Below are 23,832 nucleotides of genomic sequence, written 5' to 3'. Positions count from 1 at the left end.
CAGTCGTTGACTATTTGCTACTGACATGTCAATCAAATCTGCATCGTCCCAGACAATCTAACCTCGTTATTCCACCTTTTTTTCATGATGTGCTTCAACTCGCGGCCAACAACGTGGCACTCTTGTCACCTTGCCAGTCTGAAGCACCGATGCTGACACTGAAGGTCAAGTTGGATTTTCATTTTCATTTCTTCCCTCCTCACGCACTTCCATCTTTCTCGGCAGGGCTCTTTCACAAGGCGATAACTACAACTAGGCACTTTAAAGACAAGTTAAAATGGTTTGTATAGGCTTTAATCACAAAAAAAAAGATCGGTGACACGCCCTGATTTAAACCCGCCAATCATGCAATGGAAAAACTCAAAACCTTATTTGTGTAAAGTTTTTTGTGTAGGCATACCCAGCAACCAAACTGGATCACCGGCCACTGTTTTCGCTAAAAATAAAATGAAAACCAATTGAATACTCACCATTATCTGCAAATGCATTTGATTATGGCTCAAACTGATTTTACAAGCATGCTAGAATTTTCTCTTTAAATTTCACTTTTTTTTTTTTTTAGCCTTCCCCAATACAGGGGCGGCCTCGCTGTGAAAGCAACTACCGGTATGTTGATGTGCAAATTGCATGGGCGGAAACAACCGGTTTTGTGTAAAAACTACTAAAAGCTGAGACGAAAATGCAGACAGACCAAGTTACTTTTCCGCCAAGGCAAGGTGTGCTGAAGAATGTCAGACGGTCATCAAGGGACATTTGCATTCTTTCAAATAGTGGTGGGAAAGCTGTGGAGCCATGAGAGCCTTTGATCCGGCCTGGCAAGCAATTCTGGTAACAAATACAACAAAGAAGAAGCCCAAAAACAACCCACGTAACATAAAACAGTAATTTCTTCTTTTCTTTTTTTTTTTTAAATCTGATTGACATTTTTAAGGCTTTGTACAATAGACGTATTACCTTCCGTGCTTTGTCGCCATCTTGTGGCTTTTTGGAGTACTACAACAACAGCCAAAGGAGGCCCTTAGCATAATTTTAATTTTGTTTCAGCTGCTACGATTTTATGATTAGTTTTTAATCTTATTTGAGTTCCACAAAACACAGTAACCTCTGTCAACTTTATTTTTCAACACAGTATTATCAAATGCATAAGAACAGACAACAAACATGTTTAAAATCATTGACTGTAAACTGAAAAAAAAATAAATGAGATGAATCCTGTTTTTGTAAAAAAGTCTCAGCAGGGGTAAACAAGGCAGTAACACCGGAAACGTTACTTTGGACCAGGAGAGAGAAAAGGGTGTTGAATATAACACCTTTTTTGGAATGAGGATTAGCCTGCTTTCTCCTTCTTCCCTTCGATCGTGCTCCTTCGCTTGAGGTTGGTGTAGAGCAAGGCAAAGTTGACGATGTATGTAGACACGCACACCATGCAGAAATCTCCCAGGACAAAAGCTAGAATAGAAGCGAGGTAGAGGGAGCCCGCCACAGACACCCAGGAGGAGAACACCAAAAACAGAGCGGCCTTTTTGGACAGGGAAAGACCTGTGACAAAAACAAGAATTAGAAAACACACATATATATATATATATATATATATATATATATATATATATATATATATATATATATATATATATATATATATATAGATTGGCGAGGTACGAAAAAAATAGTTTTTCCCTTTAACAATTACAGTACAAAGAAAATGACTAAAAATAAAAAACAATTTTTGCAGAGTATAACATTCACTTCCATGCAAACTAGCGTACAGCGAATTCAGCTGGAATGCAGACCAACATTCCTGTTTCCGCTTTTTGTTGTTGTTGCTGCTTACAACCACACATAGTATCGAGTAACCGTACTCTGTCATTTGGAAATAGCAAACTAACCCAGGCCAAACTGCAGAGTGTAAAATATGATTCCAAGAACACTGTTGGGCTGGTTCAGAGGGCTATCTTGGGCAACAAAGAACTGGACCAAGCCAAAACCACGTCCCCATCTGTAAAAAGATAAATGAAAACATATGAGCAACGTATACTGAAAAATAAATTGTATAAAAATGAATATATTGCTATAGAACATTAACTAAAGGGATAAGCACATAAAGACATTTTGTATATTGTATTATGAGTGCAAAGTGTTTTCACAACGAGGACTCACCAAGTGCTTTACATACGTCAAATTCAGACATAGATTTTAACAACTCAAACAAGCTTTTACCTCCAAGGTAAGTGCATTACACAATTTGGGGTCAACGGACTCCAATGCTCTGTCACCTAATGTAAAAATGTAATTATGGCATGATTGCGCCCACAAAAATCTTGCTGATGCAAATCATGGAATTTAGGTGGGAGGTGATACAAGATAAGGACGCTAGATTTCGATTTAGGTGAGAAGTCCTCCGTGAGAGTGGGGGCTTTAAAACGTGGCACTAAAGGGCGAAGAGAGGGGGGGGGGCGCGGATTTCGACCAAAACGGGCAAGTCAAACCTCCAAGACGGCATCACCGTGGACAGCGGGCGCATTCTTTCAATACTCGATAAAGTGCGGTAAAAATAAACAACACCTGGATGTGAAAACTTTGGAGCAGCTGACTGACTCTCCCAGGTCGCACATCGCTCTGTATGCAGGGTCGTGCTCGCGGGACAATTCCACGTGAAGCGCGTAAACTGACAAAATCAAACCAAAGACGCACAAAAACACGCGCGCTGTTCTATCCCACTTGGGCATGCCTTCTGCTGCTGCCATGTCTAAATCCACGCAAAATAAAAATAAAATGACGTCCAATCCTTCGCCAGCAAGGAATAAAATTGCAAGCAGCAAATGTAGGCTGGAACGTGTGCGTCCACGTATTTCAAAAGTTGATTGGCTCGTCGGTTCTAAATCCGCCTTTTCGTTTGTTGATTGGCCGTAGAGTTCTAGCCCCTCCTTTTCATTGGTTTGCCAGATTTTGGCCCAGACCGGGAACAGCAGTGGCGTAATTCTATTTATTTAGCAAGTTCCTAGTTATATCCACACACTCAAGTACAAATACTCGCTATGTCCAGTAAATTTACCTCATCAATGCAACTACTAGCCAATATGGGAACACAAAAATACTGCACATGGTTCAATAAATGCACTTTAAGTTTACATTGCGGATTTAGTTCACGTGATAAAAAATATCAGTCAAAGATAAAGTTATGTGGTTTTTAATTTCCATATCTTTCCAATGATTACTGTCATTTGACATGTAATGATCTCGCTACATATACTTTATCATTGCGTTTTGCTTAAACCAAAGTTTGATTATTCAATTATTTGCTAATACAGATAGTTTGATTGTGAATAATTGATTAAATTAATATAAAAATGTAATTGCAAAATAAAAAGATCGTAAAAGCAAATGTAGCGTATGAGGGTTGTATCCTGCCTTCTCTATTTCGATTGGAGCGTGCAGCATGACGTCACTTAACATTGATTGGTTCCACACAGGCCAATCATAATGTCACGTGGGGTATTTTTCCGTTATGAGACCTCCCGGACACGCACAACTTCTGCCTTGGACTAGATGCTATTCCTCCAAAAATAATTCCTCAATTTTTTTTTAAGATTTGCTGCAGTAACATCGACGTGATTATAAACCAGGCTGTGCTGTTGTATTTCAAGTCATAAAACGGCCCGTGTCGCAAAACGGGGTGAAAGCGAACGCTTTTCAAACTCGCGGGTGTATTTTTCTGTCCACCAGATGGCGGTCGTGCAAGTTGTTTCCTGGCGACCGCCTTGAGAGGTCACAGAAGAAGAAGATAAAGACAAGGAAACGGCAGACAAAAACAATACGCTGCTATGCTACCGAAGGATTAAAAAGGCTCAATTAACGGACGCTTGGGTGAGCTCGAAAGGTGAACGACTGTTCTGTTACGCTGAAACACAGCTCCACGATTGGTTACATTTAGTCAAAAATGACAGTGACTTCCATTATTTGTCGTTGACAAGGCTACGCCCCTGCCATGAGAGATGGGGAGATACTGTACTGTCTTTCTGACGTTGCAATCTTTGGCTTGTTGCTAAGCATTACTATTTTATTTAACTTACAAGGAGATTTCAATTTAGAGAGCGTGTTGTATGTGAAGGTGCTTCCTTCATTGCTGTCAAAGAATAAATGGTTATTTCCTCAGCGTCATCTGTCGGTCATTTAACTGAACAAAGTTGCTTAGTTTGTTATTGAATGGGCCAAAGTGGAACTAGAAGCACATAGTTTACGTTCACTGCACACCACCAAACCAAAATGTCACACTGCATCTTTATCCTGAAATAGTGACGATATAGTCTCAATTTACCCAATAAAGAATCTCTGCCCACATTCACAATTAAGTCAAACAAAATCTGTATATTACCTTTGATCATAACGTGTCCCTCTCATTTCCACAGAGATGTCATCTGATGAGCATGGGGATGGTCAAAACTGTCAAGCTGTGGCCGTGGCGCCAGAAAGAATGACAGACGTAAAAGGCGACGAGAACCAGCATGCGGTCAAGTCGATGAGCGGCAACACAGACACCAGCACAACTGCCAAAAACTTGGCTTTGCTCAAGAAGCACTCGTTGGATGTGAAGTTTGATGTGGGCGAGGAGTATGATGTCATTGAAACCATCGGCACCGGTGCCTATGGCGTCGTGTCATCTGCCAGGAGACGAGATAACGGTACGGATTAATTGACTTGAAATCAACATTTTGTATGCATAGAAAAGAGACAATTTATGGCAGATAAATGAACTTCCAGACCCACCTGTGAAATAACCCAAGTTTGATTCCTAAACCATACTGTACAAAATTAACCACTTGCATATATTCTCTCTACTCTGTGGAAACAATTACTATTACTGGCACTTAGTAAGGGACCTTCTCTGCCTCTTATTGTATGTTGCCGCCCAACGTGTACTCTGAATGCATGCAACTCAAAATTCACACTTGCCTTTATACATAAAAATCCACCAATTAAAAATTAGCTGGGGTTCAACTTGACCAAAAACTAATTTGTGCAGTCAGACAAGATGTGCAATACTGTACTCAAACTTTCACATGCTTGACGTACCTTAGGCCAGCAGGTGGCGATAAAGAAGATCTCCAACGCCTTCGAAGTGGTGACAAATGCCAAGCGCACCTTGAGGGAGCTGAAAATTCTCAAGCACTTCAAACACGACAACATCATCGCCATCAAAGACATCCTGCAGCCGAAACTTCCTCACTCAGCATTCAAGTCTGTGTATGTACTCAAGTTATGACACAAATGCATAATGTGACAAGAAGCATTCCTCTGTTCGTATAACAATTATTAATACTGATTTAAATCCTTTACCCGAGTACAAAAGGGGGCATTTTTCTCTGGTTCACTTTCTCTTATTCCGATTGTGTTTGCAGGTATGTGGTGCTGGACCTCATGGAGAGTGACTTGCACCAGATCATCCACTCGGCCCAAGCGCTCACCCCGGAGCACACGCGCTACTTCCTGTACCAGCTCCTCCGCGGCCTTAAGTACGTGCACTCTGCCAACGTTATCCACCGGGATCTCAAGCCCTCCAACCTGCTGGTGAACGAGAACTGCGAGTTAAAAATCGGCGACTTTGGCATGGCCAGGGGTCTGAGCTCCCACCCTGAGGAATCGCATTCGTTCATGACCGAATACGTGGCGACAAGATGGTATCGAGCTCCCGAGCTGCTCCTGTCCCTGAATCACTACACTTTGGCCATCGACATGTGGTCCGTGGGCTGCATCTTTGCGGAAATGTTGGGGAGAAAGCAGCTTTTTCCTGGCAAGCACTACGTCCACCAGCTCCAGCTTATTTTGTCCGTGTTGGGCACCCCTCCCAAGGGGTTGATCGGTGCTATCAGAGCCGACAGGGTGCGCTCCTACGTTCAGAGTCTTCCGTCCCAATCTCCCGTGTCCTTAGCCAAATTGTACCCCCAAGCTGAGCCGGGGGCTTTGGATCTGCTTGCGTCCATGCTCCGCTTTGACCCACGTGAGCGAATCAGTGTGACTCAGGCACTGGAACATCCGTACCTGGCCAAGTACCACGATCCCGACGACGAGCCCATCTGCGTGCCGGCGTTCGACTTTGAATTTGACAAGCTTCCCATGAGCAAGGAGCAGATCAAAGAGGAAATTCTCGTGGAGATCCAGGACTTTCATAGGAACAAGCAGGGCTCGCGGCAGAGGCTTCAGTTTCGGCCCTTGGTTCGGGCGAATGGCGGAAGCGGAGGAGGAGCCGCCGCCACGCAAAGCAGTCAGTGTGTCGCTGAGATTTCCTCGACTAGCCTGAGCGAGTCCGCACAGGTTCTCGGCAAACACGAGAAAACCTCACAATCGAGAGAGATGGCATTAGCGCAGCAACGAGGACCAGCCGAAATGAACCGGACGTTCACAAATCAAATGGACACGTGTAACAAAGATGCCATCAATTTACCGTGCCTCACAAAACGCGAAAGCGGCCCGGTCGACGTGGACATGCCCAGCGCCAACTCGGATAGCGGCCAGCCGGAGACCATCGATTTGACCACACCCGTGTCCAGTCACGACGCTGATGCGATGCGGGACAATGAAGGGCAGGAAAGGCGGCCTGTGCCCAACCAGAACCAGAACCAGCCTTCTTCCTCCATGACACCTTTAGCCAGTACTGTGCCTTCTCTTTCGCTGTCCGCTGCCCAAGCTCAGTCACTGTCCCACAGCCTCTCACAGTCCCTGGCAATGAACCAGAAGCCTCCCCAAGGTGCCTCGGAGGGGCCCAGGAAAGATGGGGCCATATCAGAAGACACCAAAGCAGCTCTGAAAGCAGCTTTATTCCGAAATAAAGCCAGGGTTGGTATGTTGCTTCCCCCCGTAACTCATAACTTTTTAATGCAGGCTTGATTTAATTTTCGATTTAAAATACGTAGCAGGCTATAAACGGAACCCGGCTTGGATCTCTAATTAATCTTTCTAATTTCCATTTCAGATGGAGGTGTCGCTGCACTGGGGACAGAGGTCGCCACTGGGGGAGGAGGATCATCCTCGGTGGTTTCCAATCCAGAGTCGCGACGCCCGGTCACTGCTCAGGAGCGCCAGCGAGAGCGTGAGGAGAAGAGGAGGAAGAGGCAGGAACGAGCCAGGGAGAGGGAGAAGAAACTGAAGGAGAAGGAGAGACGAGAGGGAAGGCGTGGGGACTCGCTGGGCGGGGTCCTGCTGAGCGACAACGATAAGAGCCTCTTGCAGCGCTGGACAAAGATGATGGACAGCCGCAATGACAAATCCCACACGTCTAACAGTGAGGGAGGCAAGAATAAAGACTTTAATGTGAATTGTGTTGTGGGTGACAACGCTCAAGGTTCACCCAACAACAAACCTGAAAAGGGAACAACAAAGTTTCCATCTCACGAGCAGCTAATCTCTCAAGTCCGAGCCAGTCAGTCCAGTTTGCACCCGCCTCAAGGCAAAAACCAGCAACTCCTCTTTTCAATGAGCCAGAAGAAACCAGCAGATATCGTCCTTGCTGTAAGCGGCTGCGTGGACCTGATGGCCGTCTCCGGCGGCTTTGTTAAGAACAACACGCTCAAACCTCACAACGACAGCGGCGGCCCAAGTGGGTTCAACTGCTTCGGTAATTGGAGCGGACAGCAATTAGAGACCAGATCATCACAACACGCAAAATCGCACAGGACACCGCCACAGCAGAACTTTCTCCCGATGCAAAGTCAAGCCTTAGCCGACTCTCAGACGCAGCTGCTACCACTGGAGACTTTTTTGACCAAAGGCCCGACCACACTAAACACCAGCGAAGCCAACGGAGAAATCGGCGGCCACAATCACCATCACGTCTCTCTCTTGGTTGCTAATGCCGGGACCGGGGAGAAGCTGTGTTCTTCCAGTGGGGACAAATTGGGGCCACGGGCTGCAAACCAAATCTGCGGGGCCTTAGGGCTCCCCACGCAAGCTCATCCCAGTTTGGGGTTCACAGAGACGGCAGAGCAGGGCCCCTCCATCGCTCCTGACATCCACACAGTAACACTGCAGCTCTCCAAGTCTCAGGTGCGTCTCATTCCGGGAGGACGGGGATAGGCAGCGAAGGGGTTGGTGGGGTACTGCACCTTTTTACAAGGTCTGACAGTTGGTGATGTTTTGTACAGTTGTACCTAATGTCGGGGCCAATTGGTTGAAGTCCTACGTAGAAGGTTTCAATGGGGTAGCAGCTCAGAATGGCAAAAGTGGCTTCAACTTTGTGTTCTTCCATCTCAGGTTGAGGACGTGTTGCCCCCGGTGTTTTCTGTCACTCCCAAAGGCAGCGGGGCAGGATATGGGGTGGGCTTCGACCTGGACGATCTTCTTACGCAGTCGCTTACGGAACTGCAGCACTGCGACCGAGACAGGTGAGTCATAAACTATTCGGGATATTTGGCTTTCGGGTAAAATTGCAGGTTTAACAGAAAAAGTCGCGTAGTGTACGTTATGCACATGCCAGTACAACTGCGACTTTTCGTTTGCCTTCAACAGTTACGATTCTGCTCCGCTCTCCGCCTCGCTTTTATCCGATTGGAGCGAAGTTCACAGAATGACTCCGGCCGACTTGGAGTCGCTGCAGCAGGAGCTCCAGCTCGGGTCTCCCATGATCCTCACTGATTCCATTCCACCTGACGCCTGACTGAGTGCCGCACATGTTTGAATGTAGGAATTTTCTGACTGAATGAATTAATTTAAAAGTAGCTTTACGTTGCAGTTTCTTTTTATGTTGGTCTTCTAGACCTAAAACCACAAAATCAACTGTCAGCCTGTGAATGTTAATAAATGATTCGAATTTGTTTTGTATTTTATACAAACAAAAAGTGTTAGTTTTTTTTTGACGCACCACCCACACACTATAGTTGTTTGCCTCCAATATAAAGCATTACTAGTCCTCCGAGCAACAAACAATATTTGAAAAATGTTATGATCAAAAATATGATCATTTGTGGATTTTTTTTTAAACTTCGGATCGCTCTTCCTTTGAAAATCAGTTTTTCAGCCCACAAGCTGTAGGGCTCACAGTATTGAATCACATTTATTACAAAATCAAAATGAATACAGCTCACAGTTCCCATTTAAAGTACAAATGTATCAAAACATTTTGAATCACACTTGATTCACTACTACAAATTTAAAAATTATATTACATTTCTTGGTGCATATTGCTTCATGTTCATATGAGTTGCAAGTTACGAGAGATTCTTCATTTGGCCCGGTTTTACCTACCCAAAAGTCAATTTGTCAAAGCTTACTTATAGCCAATGCAGGACCAGCATGGCGGACAAACAGCCGAGCACCGCCATTGCAGCCCCATCGAACCGGTGCCGATGAGCGCGCCCGTACAGTCCGACCTCCGGTATGTTGTCGCTGATGAAACTGGAGTAGCTGGTGAGCCTGGCGTACACACCTGGCTGATTGGCCTCGGCGCAACCCAGCCCGAAACTCACCACTCCTGCCTGCACCCAGGTCCCGTTTACCATCTGGCAGACAAGGGGCCCTCCCGAATCGCCCTGATGGGACAGGGTGGTGGTACAAGTTCAAACAAATATATACCAACCAATGGGTACCTTGTGCAGTAACGGGAAATATTTACACGCAATTGTAATTCAACGTACCATTGTAGCCTATCGTGTACGTGCAATGATTTGTGTAAACCGAAAGAGCTGATCTAACAGTACCTGGCAGGAATCCTTGCCGCCCTCCTGGTAGCCGGCACAGATCATGTCATACAAGATGTCCACCTGCTCTATCTGGTACATCTCACGACACGAATCCTGCGAGATGATTGGCACTCGCACCTCCTGCAGAGGCCCCGCCCCTGGCAGCGGTACTGGGCAGAGAGGCAAAAGAGGAACTTTTAAAATCGCTTTTCAAATTACAGATCTGTTCCTTGTTTTCAACAACAAATATGGAGTATGAACCGAAGTACCTTTACCATATTTGTTCTTTAACATATATTTATTTTCTAAAAATGTATATTAAATATGAAGGGAGCCTCACCACCATTGCGGATGTCCCCCCAGCCGGTGACGGAGCACTCCATGCCGCCCGAAAAAAGCATGCCAGAGGCAGGCAGGCAAATGGGACGGATCCAATCAGACCAGGTCAGGGGGCTGGAGAGGCGCACCAGGGCAACATCCTTACCGCTGTGAGGCTCCACATATCCGGACGGGATCACCACGTAGTTGACACGGTGTGCCGACTGGTATAGGTTTAAGTTGTTCAAGAAGTACCAGCCGGCATAAATAGTGTACGAGCTCACATCGGATGGACTGAAAGAAGATTAGCAATGTGCACTCAATGTTCACAATGAGCAACTCTTAAAATGTAATTCATAATAATTTGGGGGGGGGGGGGGGGAATCTGATTTCTTTGTGACAAAAGAGGTTAAAGTCTCGTTTTCATTATTTTGAATATGTATGCGATTATGACACAAAATAATTTCCAGAAAACTATTTGTAGATAATACAGCACATACAAAGAAATGAGGCCTTAAATCTTATTGACACCAAGTACATGAACCTATTCAAACTAGTAAACTGTCTTAGAGGGGAAATTAATTAAATAAAATTCCATACTTGCATAGGAACCCTAAACATGGTATATGTGAGACTGTGTATGTGTTCTTACTTGGGGAAACAGTGAGCTGCTGATAGGATCCAGTTCTCTGTGATAATGGAGCCTCCGCAGACATGACCATTATCTTTCTGAAGGCCACAGAGGAAATTGTAAAAACTCACTCACACACACACCCACACAATGAGTCACCTCAGCATCACAAGCAGATATCTCTCCCTCAGGTCAGCTTGATAAACAAGATACTTTAACACCGCTTGGAAACACACTAGATAAGACTGAGGGGGACAGGTGGAAGAGGAACATTCGTGGATAGTCTTCTGGGACTCACCTGTACAGACACCTGCCACGGCCACGCCCCATCTGAGGCGTCCATCCCACCGACAATCCTGTTCTCCTGCAGTGCCGGTCTCCCGCAATCTTGGGCGTACGAGACCAAAAAACCTACAGGATGATATCAAGGAGAATCTTTTATTGGGAAAAGGAAGAACTTTTATTTCTCTCCGTAAAAGCGAAAACGATCAAGAGATAGACGCTATCTGCATTGTAGCTATGTTAGTCATTGACGTCACATTGCCAATGTATTTTATGATTGTTTTTCTGAAACAATGACTTAGCATTTAAAGGACATTGGAACATATAATGGGTTCATTCATATCAGAGCAAGTAATAATACAGTAAGCTTGGATTTACTTCATAAAGTGCTTTTAGTGGGCTAGTTTGGTGTTAGTAATAGTAATAGTCTTACCGTGTTAAATTTTACACAAATGACAATTAAACGTAATATTTGTCATCCCAAATTAACAAAGGTCCGTTTATGTTTTTAAACAGCATATATTGGAAGTGGGACAAAGAAACTGACATGGCGACGACCAGGAAGATGCAAAGATGTGCACTCACCTGTTAAGCCCAACAAAGTGGCAATAAACTGAGACTTTTGCGACATTTCGCTCCTGTTTTTTCAGTGTCCGTCAGAAGTCGTAGGACAGTCCAAACGGGAGCAAAATTAAACCAGGACAGGTGTTGAAATTTGTTTTAAAAAATCCGTAGTAAATGGCGTTCGCGTACGACCTTCCCGCCCGGGTGGCCTTTCAACGAGAAATTCAGCAAATGTGTTTTTTTTTTTAAAAGGGAAAAATAAAAGATTAATAACTCCCGGTTTCGTTCGTGTGGACTCGTCGTGTAGTAACATCGACTAACGGGTCCAGACCGAAGCAGTTTCGGCCACATTCCAAAGTGAAACGCTAGCCCTCAGTCGTCAAGCTACCTGTTTGAGCTACGGACCAATCAAAAAAGCGCCTTGAAAAGCCACCTGAGCCAATAGAATTCGAGGAATGCAAGCGGAAGCCCCTCCCACGAAATGAACCCACAGGACCCGAAACTGTTTGTAAAATGACGAAAAAAAAACTTTCATAATGTTTGGGTGAAAGCACAACCAGTATTTTGTCTTTTTGAAACAGTTGCTAGTTATAGAATAACGCTGAATTATGTTTTATAATTCATTTGTCATCATATTTTGTGCATAGTTGTGTGTTTCCAAGTTATGCACCAGGTCATAGTTAAATATCAATTGATGTAAAAACAGATTAGAAATTTTAACTAGATTGGGTTGAACATAAAGTCACCTTGCAAACCGAATCATGTCCACCATGTGCGAAGAAAAGTTGCTAACATTGACAAAAAATGTCCTGCAACCTCACAATTTGTTCATGAAAAAAGGGGGAGCTTTTTTCCTATTTATACAAAGACATATATTTTTTTATCTCATCTATGACAAAAAAAAACCAACAGCCAATTTAGTTACATGACTATTGTTAAAAGTTAACCTCCCACGATGGAGTAATACCCTTCTCATGTTTCCCAAGTCCCATAGTGGTGAAAACCTGCTAAGCATGTATTTTGACCACAGAACGGGCGCCTAAGGAAGAAATTCCAAAACTGTGCTTTGATTTACGTGCATCCAAACTTTCGAGTTTTTTTTAGTTACAATTTGTTCCTTTGTGAGCTTCGTATTCGTGAAATTAATATAAAAAAAAAAAAGTAGCTTAATATGGTGCGATATGATACAAGGATGGTACATTTTCAAGTGTAACAATTCATTTCGATCGCAACTCATTTACCGATTCATATACAGGTACGTTTTGGTTCAACCCATGTTTTATTCTGCTTTTAAAGAATAAAGCAATTTTTCTTGATGGTAATTTTTGATCAAGACAAAATAAATGATCAATAATGATCCGTTTGATCTGGATTGCATTCATGGCACTTCAAGCTTGTGAGCCATCGCGCCACTGTCGCATCCTAAACCTCTCTCGGTGGACTTTGGCGAAGAAAAACAACATATTGCCGATTTTGCTCCACATTGGTCTGTGGGTCACTTCCTTTATTCACATGACACCAAATGCGTATTCCTTCTGTCTGTCTTAAAAGCTGTCTGTCTCTCCCTTTCTCTCCCTCTCTTTTGCTCTCCTGCCCCGCTCCCTCGCTCGCCGGCTCTCTCGTGCCCCCAGGCAGTGTGTCTAGTTTCACAGAGCAATTGAAGGTGACAGGGACAGAGAGAGAGGGAGAGGGAGAGAGGGACAGAGGGAGGACACATCATACTGTGGCCTGCGGCTACACAACAGTAGCGGAAGAGCAAGGGATGGAGGTGGGTGGGATGGAGGTGGGGGACCAAAGGAAAAGAGAGTCCTCATAGGGGATTCCATAAACAGGTAAAAAACACAACAAGTTGGAATTAGTGTGCCAGGTGGCCACAGGTGAGCTGGTCGCGGCCGAACACACGTGGTCGTCCCGACTCGTCTCCTCTAACTCATTATATATGAATGCATTACAGGAGCCAGTCAGTAAGAGCAATTATAATGCACTCCCGTTTGTTTTTATTTTAACGTCTTGATGAATATTTGTCGTGGCATTGTAACCATGGCGACTGCCTCCACACGCACACATCGCCCTCCCCTCCTTGTGTCCGCCCCCCCCCCCCACTTTCCACATCCCCCCTTCAGTGCCAAAAAAGCAAGGGATGGTGAGGGAGAGAGAGAGAGAGAGAGAGAGGTGACAGGAATGAACTAACAAGATGCACTAAAAAAAAAAAGCATGTCCCGGAGCTACATGAATCTTTGCAGCGAAGCACGCGCCGTCACACACACTCACACGCTCACACATTATTGCACTCAGCACATAGGGATCACATAGGTTAGGCCACATTCCAACAACTGCAACACAATAGGATGCAGCAATGATTTTACATGTAGAATAAAAGAAAGGCTTTCGCGACTCAACCTCTCTTTACTTAAAAAAAAAAAAAAAAAAAGGTGTATTTATTCAACTGCTGTGGAAAAGTTTTGCTATCTCCATTTGTGCAAATGTTTGTATTTTAATCACTAAACCCACAACTCCAGACGTATAGATTATTTTTTTACTTAAATTTTCAAATTAGCTGTACTCTGATATGAAGAAATATTGAAGGTGAAAAAGTGTTCATGAGTGTTTAGTAAATGTTTTCTAAGAAGTGTTTATTTGCAAACAATCAAGAACATTTTTGTTTACGTGCACTTGATTTGATTTAAATCATGAAATAAGTCATTTTGTTTATTTTCCGATAGTTAAGCGCAGCGCTGAGGTCCAAAGTGCATAATATGACAGTGGTTTACAAAACACTTTAAGAATAAAATAATGTCACTGTATTTTAATGTGATGATGCTGGCACTTGGAGAGTTCAATATTTTTAAGCCATTGCTTGGTGCAAAAAGTTTGGAGAACCACTGGCCTACTGTGCAGTCGGAATTCACATAGATCACATGACTCAATCCTATATGTTATAATAAAGCGCAAAATACTGTACGTTAAAAATAATTCAACGCTGACAGGCTTCATTTCTTAAAATCATTGTTTTGGTAAAGGTTCTATAATTTGTAAATGATTTAAGTAAGTAAGTGAGAAAGAGGTGGAAGAGGGCAATGATTTGGGGGTGGGTGGGCGTAAGCGGCGAAAGAATAGGCGAGTATGAAAGAGAGAGGGAGCGACAGAGAGAAAGGGAGCGCAAAGTCTTGTCAACCGGAAATAAAACAAGCTGGCACCCTCCCCATCCCCGAGCCCCTGCACCCACCCCAAAGTCACATACTTCCTCTTCACTCCCTCCATCTCCAGCCTCTGCCTCCATCTTCCAGCTAAGAGATATATTTAAACCACGCTTCCACGCCGCTTCCTGCCGCATACGTACCGTCATACCTGCGTCATTAGTTCCACCTCGTGTCAGGCCTTCACGTGGGGCTTTGTGTGTGTGTGTGTGTGTGTGTGTTTGTGTTTTGTGCTTGCGTGTGTGAAATTGAACTAAAAAAAAAGTCTTTTTAAAATGAAATTTCAATTCCCCCCCCCCGTTTCAAAATAAATATAAACCCAAGTCTCCTTTTAATTGGAGCGGGACGACAGTCCACTAATTGCCTAGTAAACGTGTTTGTGTGTGTGGCCAAGTTTCAGTCGGCAGCACTTCCTACCTGTTTTTCGGGACTACAAGCCACAGTTTCTTTGTTCATTGTCACTGTATTCTGTAAACGGCTTCATTTACTTTTTTTAAAAATTATTATTAATTTTTTTTACATTATTATATTAATGTAAATTTTACCTGCATGTCCAAGCTATCGTTCATTGTCTCTTTTTGTCATTTGAATGAATTCACACGACACATCGAAGGCCGAAACAGAACAGACAGAAGGGCAATCAGTGTACTGCATGTGTTTGTTGTTATTATGCAATGAATTAATTTTAAGAGGAATTTACATCATTGTTTGGTTCTACTTGAACAAACCACTTATTGGTGAATTTATCAAAATATTTCAAATATTGGGGTTACATTACATTTTGGGGACAGTGTAATTTTATTATCATCATCACATTAATGGTATATAATTTTCATCACATTTTTGTGAATTGGCTAAAATGAAATTCAGCTTACACGAACTAAGAATACATTTTATTAATCCCATAGACTTGAATATAACAGTCAGTTCATTTAATAGTTTTTAATTTATTTATGCTTTTAATGAAATCGATGGACCCCCGTTGGATTAGTTTTTCAGTCAGGTACTTGATTGTGGCTCAAATACACGCGTGCAAGTTTACGTGAAACAAACAGCGTCGTCTCCTCGGTCAATATTGACGTGCCTTTTAATGTTCAAAATGGGATTCCTGCATGTATTTCTCATCGTCTCCGTCTCTCCATTATGCGCGCCTCATGCTGGACTCTGTATGTGTGCGCCTCCCCTCCTCCTCTCCCTGGCATTAAGTTCAAACTTGACACTGATGTTGACTCACTTTGTCACCCCTCGGTGGCCCTCTACCTCCCTTCCCCTCCTCTCTCTCTCTCCCTCTCTCTCGCCATCGCTCCGAGGACAAGAGCGCCCGCAGACGCATTTCTCTCCAGAGCACTACCCCCCCATCCCATCCCACCCACACCACCTCTTTCTCTCCATCGCTTCCCTCCATCTCTCTCCTCCATACTCGCCTTTACACACACGGTATTGTCAACAAAGCTGGAGAACAAGGGACGAGGGGGGAACAGGGGAATCGAGGTACACGGGACCCCCGGCGTCGACACACCTTGACACTCTGTAAGTTGAAAACTTTACTTACTTTTTTTCTTTGTTTTTTTTTCCGTCCGTGTCGCTGCCGTTTGGAGAGAAGGACGATGCGTTGAAAATATAACGAACGGCGGCTCTCGAAGGGGTCAGGCGCTGAGATGGGTGACCTGTGACCTTTTGCCGTTGTGGGTGGAAAATTCTCTCTTGCAACGTCTCCTAAAAACGTGAGGAAAGAAAGAAATAGGAGGATTCGTCTCAAAATTAGGACAAAAAATTTGCTCCGAGGTACCATGATAGAATTGTTATCATTTTTGTCTCTCGCATTGTATTTGGAGCTTTCCGCTTTACTTTCGGAGGTCTCTTCAAAAATGTCATTTATTCATGAATTGCAGTCAGTGTACATTGAATACGCTACATTACGGAGCGAACTGCATTCATTCAGGCATAAATTGTTAAAAGACAAACTTTGTTGTCCTTTAATGTGCTTAGAGTGAACCTCCGCGCGTGTGCGTGTGCATCAGCATCCAAATTCAGTATATTTGTGTGTGTGTGTGTGCGTGCATGTTCGGCGTTATCAGCGAAGCTAAAAGCGAGTAGCATAATAAATGCCACGGCGCTCAGAGTGGCTTCTAATGTATCTGGGCTCCCAAAGGTATACCAGCATTCCAATGTATAACACACACACACTACGACAGCCGGCATGTAACTAACTCCATTTCTGTCTGTCATCATGAGGCTAATTCGCCACAATGCCGGCCATGTGTGAACTCATGCGATATGAACCCCTCCTTCTTTTCCTCCTCCTCCTTGCTCCTTCCCTTAGGAGGGAGAGGTGGAGGATCGAAGAGACGGCGCGAGGAGCCCAAAGTGACAGTAAACAGGGGCGAGCACGCACACAGCAGGACTGCTGCCTTGGTCTTCATGGTGGTTGGGACACTTGGAGTATGTATGAGAAGTTAACCATGCTGAACCTGCAGAGTGGTTCCAATTGGAGCGGGCCTAACAACTGGTACCATGACCCCACGGGTGTACAGACGCAACACAGCACAGGTGAGAGTTGAAAAAAAAAAAAAATGCACGTTCAAGTTCCTTTTCATGACTCTCGGCTCACCTCAGTGTCCGAGGGCTGCCTGCTGGACGCGGAAGGCGGCATGGGAGGAGATGCGGTAGTCGGAGGAGGAGGAGGCGGAGGAGGAGGCGCGGGTCGAGGGGGTGGTGTGCCCGTGGATAGGGACGAGGGCGAGGAGTCTCAGCTGAGGCTGCAGCTCAAGAGGAAGCTGCAGAGGAACCGCACCAGCTTCACGCAGGAGCAGATCGAGGCGCTGGAGAAAGGTCAGGGCACGCCTGCACGCAAATCAAACGCTGGCATGCTTTACGGCCAGTCACATGACATCACACAGGGCTGACTGACCGCTGGGTTGGTTTGAGGGCAATGGCAGGGGCAGTACAATTAGAAACATTTAATTAGCTAGGCCACATTGTAAAAAATAAAATCGAAAATAAAAAATACAACTTGTATTTTTGGGGGACTAAAACAATCATTTAAATTGGAACATCTTTCAAGTATAAATTCTCAACATTTATGAGACCAGTCTTAGCACAACAAAGTAAGCAATTTGCCGAGTTGTTTTTGCTATAAAAGGACCAATCAGTTTTGCAAACTCGTATTTCTTGCGGGAAGCCATTTTTTACAACAGCAAAACTAAAAATATTTTGTCGGATTGCACAACTTCAAATTGTATCGCAGTTTGTGGCCTTGAAATTTTTAGTTCCCACAACTTTTTTTTTTACAGTGCACATTAATAAGCATCAATCCACTATTGCATAAAAAAATATATAAAATTTAAAAGTGATGAAAGGTCGTTTACATGAAGGCCCAAATGCAACCACCTTGTTGTTTTGTGATGATACATAATAGAAAATCGTGCAAAACACATATTAGAGCACCAAATAATATTAGCGTTATGCTACGAATGCTCAATTAAAAAACATTCGCAATTACCAAAATCCTGTTTCTAGAATGGTTAACACGCCAGTGTGCAAAAATGCTTGAACTCAAATTATTATTTTTTAAAAATGCCAAAATATCATTATCCATCAATTTTCAAATAGACCTTTATACAAAAAAAACTACAAAAGACTAAAGCATTTTACTACTTATTTACTAACATGTCAAATTAGTTAATTTCTGACTTTTGATGAAACATTTATTTCCCCAAAAATATTTGAGTGCTCCTAAAACTATTGCAAAAGTGATCACTAACACCCTCAATCCCGACGAGCCCCTGAATTTCACGTCATTAGACTGCACAGGTGTACCTAATAAAGTGGCCAGCGAGTGTGTTTTCCCTTATTTTGCGCCGATGAGCCCTGATTGCTTACACACGGATGATGAAATCAAATTAAGACCACAACTATATCCCCCCCAAAAAAGGCCTCTGGCTGCATAAACAGTGGAGTTTTGATAATGCATCATTACTGTGCATGCATTATGCAGTAAGATAAGTCTGCGATGCACACACACACACACACACACACACACACACACACACATATATAGAGGCATCAGAACGCCACCCTTGACTGGATATGGCTGCAGCGGGCCCTTGAGCGAAATAAGGACGCAATGTCCACTGCTCAGCCGAGTGGAAGTGTATCACTGTGGTCACTCTGTGCAAATGACATTAATGAGGTACACTGACCTCAGTGCACGGCCAAGGCACAATAACAATCATGTGTTGACACACACGCCAATTATAACCAAGCCAATTAGAGCAATTTGCCAGACAGGTTTAATTCATCAGGTTTGTGTTGCAATCTTGTACAATATGGATGCGTTACGGACGTGTTAAACGTCCAATTTATCAAGGGGCAACATTCAAGTAATTGATCGTGGCCGTGTTTTATTTATCAAGTATTGTTATTAAATATCACAGATTATGAGGTATTAATCAAGCAAAACAGTGCAAGCTCGGTTAGCAAGTGACTTTTAATTAATTATTTTTTTGGGGGGGTTTAGGCTATTTTTGGTTTATGAACAGGCATGACCATGGAAGGCACAGTTTTGTTTTTAATGGCACTGTGAAAACATTTTTTTTCTTTTTTTTTTTGGCTGGACAGCTTTCTGATAAGCGTAATAAAATAAGAAAACTGCTAGGAATAGCGTAGCCGAAATGTATTACTGTTGAAATAAAAGAAGGAAATAGCTAAATATGAGAATGGCGTTCGAGGTCTCGCTGCATCGTTTGGCTTGGCAAAAATCGGACGTGTATAACACTTTTCACAACACGCCAAGATGCTTAAGAGACGAGCACAAAAAAAAAAAAAAGAAAAAACACTTGATCGAAAGAGTAGCTGGTAAATTTGTGGCGGCTAGCCAGCACAACCTACGAGTGTAAACTGAGAAGAAGAAACTGCTTCTTTTTCTTGCTTTTTTTAAAATGCTGTCTCTACTCACGTGGCTGCACAACCTTGATTACGTTAACCACAGATACAGCTTAACCAAAATGGCGGGAACGTTCCACAATCTAACTTTTTCTTTTTTTAATTCTCACAATTGGGTACACAAATAAGAGCCGATCCAATCCAATTTTTCTTGGCAACGTCTGTGGGTCTGAATATATATTTTTAGCAACAAATGCTGGTATCCGGGACCCTGACTTTGGTAAATAAAAGTTGACGACAAAACTCAAACCTGCGGGGATTTCCAAGTCGCCCTACTTTGAAATAAAAATGCTTAGGCAGCTTCTCAACACGAATCCTTTTCGTTTGAACTTTCGGCGTGCTCCATCACCATCAATAATTCATATAAAGTGCAACAGATAAATATTTCAAAAATGGTTGTAAGGATACATCTCTCAGCATCCTTGATTTGTGTTTCCCACGGAAAGTTGAATTAGTCAACACCGATCTGACGCAGGGAATTGAAAAAAAATGCAGTCCGAATGGATGCTAAGTAATTAGAATTTCATTTTGTTTATTTTTTTTTTTTTTAGCATCTGCAGTTTTATCTGAACCTCACCATGTGATGTTTACTTCCCCCACAGAATTTGAAAGGACACATTACCCAGATGTCTTTGCGAGGGAGCGACTGGCCAATAAGATTGATTTACCTGAGGCCAGGATACAGGTGAGCGGATTGGAACCTTCACTTTATTTACAAAACATCATCATTACCGACATAAAAAGTATCCTGCTTGTCTAATGACTTGCATTATTTTTAGGAAATTAAAAAAAAATGGCACTATGGTTAGGAATCACAGATTTATGTATACTATTTATTATTAACATTATTATGACTGCCCCATTATTATTTTTTTAATAGCGTTGTCGGTCATGTCAAATATTAATTAAAAAAAAAAGACAGCGGTCTGTCGTTGTTTTATGATCATGATCATCAACGCTCTGCTCTGCCAAGGTGTGGTTCTCCAACCGAAGAGCCAAGTGGAGGCGGGAGGAGAAGCTGCGCAACCAAAGGAGGTCGGGAGGAGTTACTTCCTGTTCGCAGAGTCAAGCCCCCCTGACCACTTCCTTTAACACGTCTGTCTACCACCAACAGCACGGCAGCAGTTCGGGTAGGTCAACATGACCACCTGCCCCCCTCACCCCCACCTGCCCAACTGTCCGTATTTTCAAAGAATCCTGAGTGTGTGTATGTGTGTGTGCTCACTCGATGGCATCTCTTCTCCTGCAGGGTCCATGTTGAGTCAGGCTGAGTCGTCGCTACCCAGCTACAGCTCGCTGTCAGTCTTCTCATCTGGAGTTCAGGTTAGTCCTTAGTCCTGCATCAGCACTTTTGCAAAGCACGACATCAACAAAATAATGTATTTGAAAAAATATATTTAGAATACAATCATTTCAGTGCATCTTCTTTCCTCCATTTTTGCTGTTTACCTTCTCAGTCCATCCCTCCGCAGTCGGCCTCCTCGTACTCTTGCATGTTGCCTCCATCTCCATCTGCCCCACGCAGCTTTGACTCATCAGCATACTCCTCCCCTCACCTGCAGACTGCGCCCTCGGCCAACTCCAACACTGGTGAGTGCTGATGATCGATTGACAGAGATGTCCTAGGCCTTCATGGGGCCCTAAGCAAAAATTAAATCATTGGGACACTCTACTCCTGTCAATAATAATTGATTATTGACCAGCCATACACCTGCCATAAACTCAACTGTACAGTTTTGGTACGCAGTCTCCCTCTAGTGGCAAACATAAGAATAACTGCAACCCTTTAGGTACTGACCAAAAATAAATAAAGCAGAACATTAAATATTCACCGTAGAAGTGTCCTCTGTTGTTGGTTTAAAAGACTGGAGCAGCAAATTGTAAAAATCAATTGGAATGATGGAGTGAATATACAAAGACATGCAAAGCAAGTAGTGAAATCTTGATGTGAACAGTCGTACCTAAAAGGTGACAAAAATGTTTTCATATAAAGTTGAATAATTGTTTTTTTTTTTTTTTTTTTACAAAAATCGAAAAAGGAAATTAACCAAAAACAACAGCATTAGCGTTGTAGACAAGTCAACGTTAGCCATGGTCGCTACGTTGGTATCATCATTAAGACAGGCTATAGCATTAAAATTACCAGTTGGGAGGTTTATTCTTGGGAATGTACGATCAATTAAATTTAAAAAGAGGCGATAAACTTACCTCTCGATAAGAAGTGTTGCTAATTCCGCATTTACTCGACTTCTGTTTGCTGGTCTTATACACAGTTCTAAACAATTAATGCACATTCGTATTTATTTTCCACAAGTAGTTATTCCAAAATAGTTCCAGAAAAGCTAAACAGACAAACTATATGTACCTTTATTTTTTTTTTTACTCTGCCTTTGTTTCATACTCTGTTGACGACTGATTGTTCTTGGGCGCCCCCTGGTGGCCTATGATACGTGTTACAGGTTTTAGAGATTTTTCGGTGGTTTATGCCTTGGACCGGCTCTTTTGAATTAATATTAGTGGTTTACACACGTACGCGCACATGACGTCACACACACTGACGTCTTCTTCCTGTGCCCCTTTTCCCCCCAGGCCTGATATCACCCGGCGTCTCGGTGCCAGTGCAGGTTCCAGGAACTGAGCCGCAGGGCATGAGCCAGAACCTGGGCCAGTACTGGGCCAGATTACAGTGATTGAAAAACCATCATAAAAAGAAGAAGAACACAAAAGAAGACAGAAGAAAAATAAGGGATAACACAGGACTGAGCTTTCCAAAATAAGACGAAGGCCCTGATATGCATCTAATGTTTACAAAACGCATCCAAGAGCAGCTTTGGTTACACTTGATGATACACTACTGCAATTTGCTTTGAATTTACTTGCTCTGCAGAGTGGGATTAAAACTAGTTTAGGATTAAAATTAAATCAAGGTGTGGACTACTTGACCGAAGGATGCAAGTAAATGTCATCAAATGTCTGTAGTGTATTGTAAAGTACAATCACAGTTCCTTGTTCCACGAGCAGCTCAGTGGTAACAACTAACTACATATCCATTTGGTTTCAGGTCAATTGAAAACCGTTCAAAAATGAAGGTTCCATCCCAACACTTTGCTCCGAGTGCGTGTTTCTGTACATACATCCGTGTATGATGACGTGTGGACTTTTGTCAAATGTTACCGGAGGGATGAATGTAGCATTTATGTGCTCATTCTTTCATCCAAAATGAACTATATGGCAAAATATGCAGATGTAACACGTTACAGGGATTTCTATACCAAAAAAAAAAAATTCAGTTGAATGAAAAAAAAAAAAAAAGTTTTATATCACTAGTGAAGCTTCTCTGAGCTGCTGACAATCAAGGTTGCCTGCGTGAACTTCAGGCTGACAATCAAAGTTGGGCAGAGAGGAAATCCTGTGAAATGATACCGCAACACTGCGATGGCAACATTAGAAACCGTGCATGACCAAACGTAACCATGAGACAATCAGCCACATTGGGAAATGTTTCTGTGCAAAATGTGCTGCTCACTCTCCTCTGACTGCTGGTTTTCGGGGATGCAACTCAGTTTGAGCTCTGGCGCCATTGTCTTTGCAATTATTTATTTGTCTTTTCACTTCACGGGTCCTCGGTGTAGTTTCCGTTGCTGTTTGTGTTGTGTTAGTACTGTTTAGCTGCCAAGAGTCAACCCTTTCGTGAAGGCCTTGGATCCCTTTAATGAAAATAAAACTGTGCGTCATCCATGCAAGTTCTGCGCTCTTCATTTTTGACACGACGGATGATGAAATGTGGGATTTAGGACTTTATTGGGGCAAAAAATTTTAATATTAGAGGCGTGGTGTGACTCACAATTTTGGACATTAACTTTGCACCTATTTAGTAGCCTCCCCTTAACTTGCTCATTTTTTTTTTTCAAATAAGCAGCTGGGGGGGGGGGCTCACACAGGGTGGACCACCACCCGGCGTAGACATGACGTAAACTGGTGCACCATTAATAGGACAACGTCATGTGCTAATGGCATGCATGACTCACTGACTCTGCACGGGCCGCTGAGGATGAGGAGGAATTAAAGATGAAGAGGAAGTCGGTTGGGGGGGGGGTTGAGAAGAAAGATAACACCGCACTGGGGAACGCTATGGTGCAGTAATGGCCTTCTGAGATGTGAATGTGAGAGGCTTGAGCGGTCTTAATGCAGCGTCATCAATTTATGTTAGCCAATGTATGGACAGAAA

General features: G+C 43.2%; 4 protein-coding genes and 1 long non-coding RNA gene across 5 annotated transcripts; 2 read left to right on the top strand and 3 right to left on the bottom strand.

Moving 5' to 3' along the window:
• Positions 1 to 1,098: 1,098 nt before the first annotated feature.
• Positions 1,099 to 2,840, bottom strand: vkorc1 (vitamin K epoxide reductase complex, subunit 1). The gene is made up of 3 exons (XM_088283895.1): positions 2,563 to 2,840; positions 1,887 to 1,996; positions 1,099 to 1,539 (listed from the first exon to the last, which is right to left on the bottom strand). The coding sequence occupies exons 1-3, from the start codon at positions 2,742 to 2,744 to the stop codon at positions 1,328 to 1,330; spliced, it is 504 nt and encodes a 167-aa protein (XP_088140021.1). The 5' UTR covers positions 2,745 to 2,840; the 3' UTR covers positions 1,099 to 1,327.
• Positions 2,841 to 3,511: 671 nt separating this feature from the next.
• On the top strand, positions 3,512 to 8,806 carry mapk7 (mitogen-activated protein kinase 7). The gene is made up of 7 exons (XM_088283875.1): positions 3,512 to 3,877; positions 4,407 to 4,679; positions 5,076 to 5,241; positions 5,397 to 6,835; positions 6,968 to 8,037; positions 8,245 to 8,375; positions 8,500 to 8,806. Exons 2-7 carry the CDS (start codon positions 4,409 to 4,411, stop codon positions 8,645 to 8,647), a joined length of 3,225 nt encoding a protein of 1,074 aa, XP_088140001.1. The 5' UTR covers positions 3,512 to 3,877; positions 4,407 to 4,408; the 3' UTR covers positions 8,648 to 8,806.
• Positions 8,807 to 9,018: 212 nt separating this feature from the next.
• LOC148317562 (serine protease 33-like) lies at positions 9,019 to 11,870 on the bottom strand. Its single transcript, XM_088283891.1, has 6 exons — positions 11,485 to 11,870; positions 10,916 to 11,028; positions 10,639 to 10,715; positions 10,009 to 10,280; positions 9,687 to 9,838; positions 9,019 to 9,518 (listed from the first exon to the last, which is right to left on the bottom strand). The coding sequence occupies exons 1-6, from the start codon at positions 11,528 to 11,530 to the stop codon at positions 9,261 to 9,263; spliced, it is 918 nt and encodes a 305-aa protein (XP_088140017.1). The 5' UTR covers positions 11,531 to 11,870; the 3' UTR covers positions 9,019 to 9,260.
• A 4,152-nt stretch (positions 11,871 to 16,022) lies between these two features.
• pax10 (paired box 10) lies at positions 16,023 to 23,347 on the top strand. The gene is made up of 8 exons (XM_088283893.1): positions 16,023 to 16,190; positions 16,984 to 17,210; positions 17,277 to 17,492; positions 20,207 to 20,289; positions 20,578 to 20,734; positions 20,854 to 20,927; positions 21,062 to 21,194; positions 22,194 to 23,347. The coding sequence occupies exons 2-8, from the start codon at positions 17,105 to 17,107 to the stop codon at positions 22,292 to 22,294; spliced, it is 870 nt and encodes a 289-aa protein (XP_088140019.1). The 5' UTR covers positions 16,023 to 16,190; positions 16,984 to 17,104; the 3' UTR covers positions 22,295 to 23,347.
• LOC148317561 (uncharacterized) lies at positions 16,111 to 21,964 on the bottom strand. The gene is made up of 5 exons (XR_015840003.1): positions 21,813 to 21,964; positions 21,054 to 21,244; positions 20,830 to 20,952; positions 17,272 to 17,504; positions 16,111 to 16,376 (listed from the first exon to the last, which is right to left on the bottom strand). It is a non-coding gene; the product is annotated as an uncharacterized LOC148317561 (long non-coding RNA).
• Positions 23,348 to 23,832: the final 485 nt, after the last annotated feature.

This window comes from Idiotropiscis lumnitzeri, chromosome 20, assembly GCF_059441095.1.
Source record: "Idiotropiscis lumnitzeri isolate Australia: NSW breed Sydney's pygmy pipehorse chromosome 20, RoL_Ilum_1.0, whole genome shotgun sequence".
NCBI lineage: Eukaryota > Metazoa > Chordata > Actinopteri > Syngnathiformes > Syngnathidae > Idiotropiscis > Idiotropiscis lumnitzeri.
This window is presented reverse-complemented; position numbering and strand designations above follow the sequence as displayed.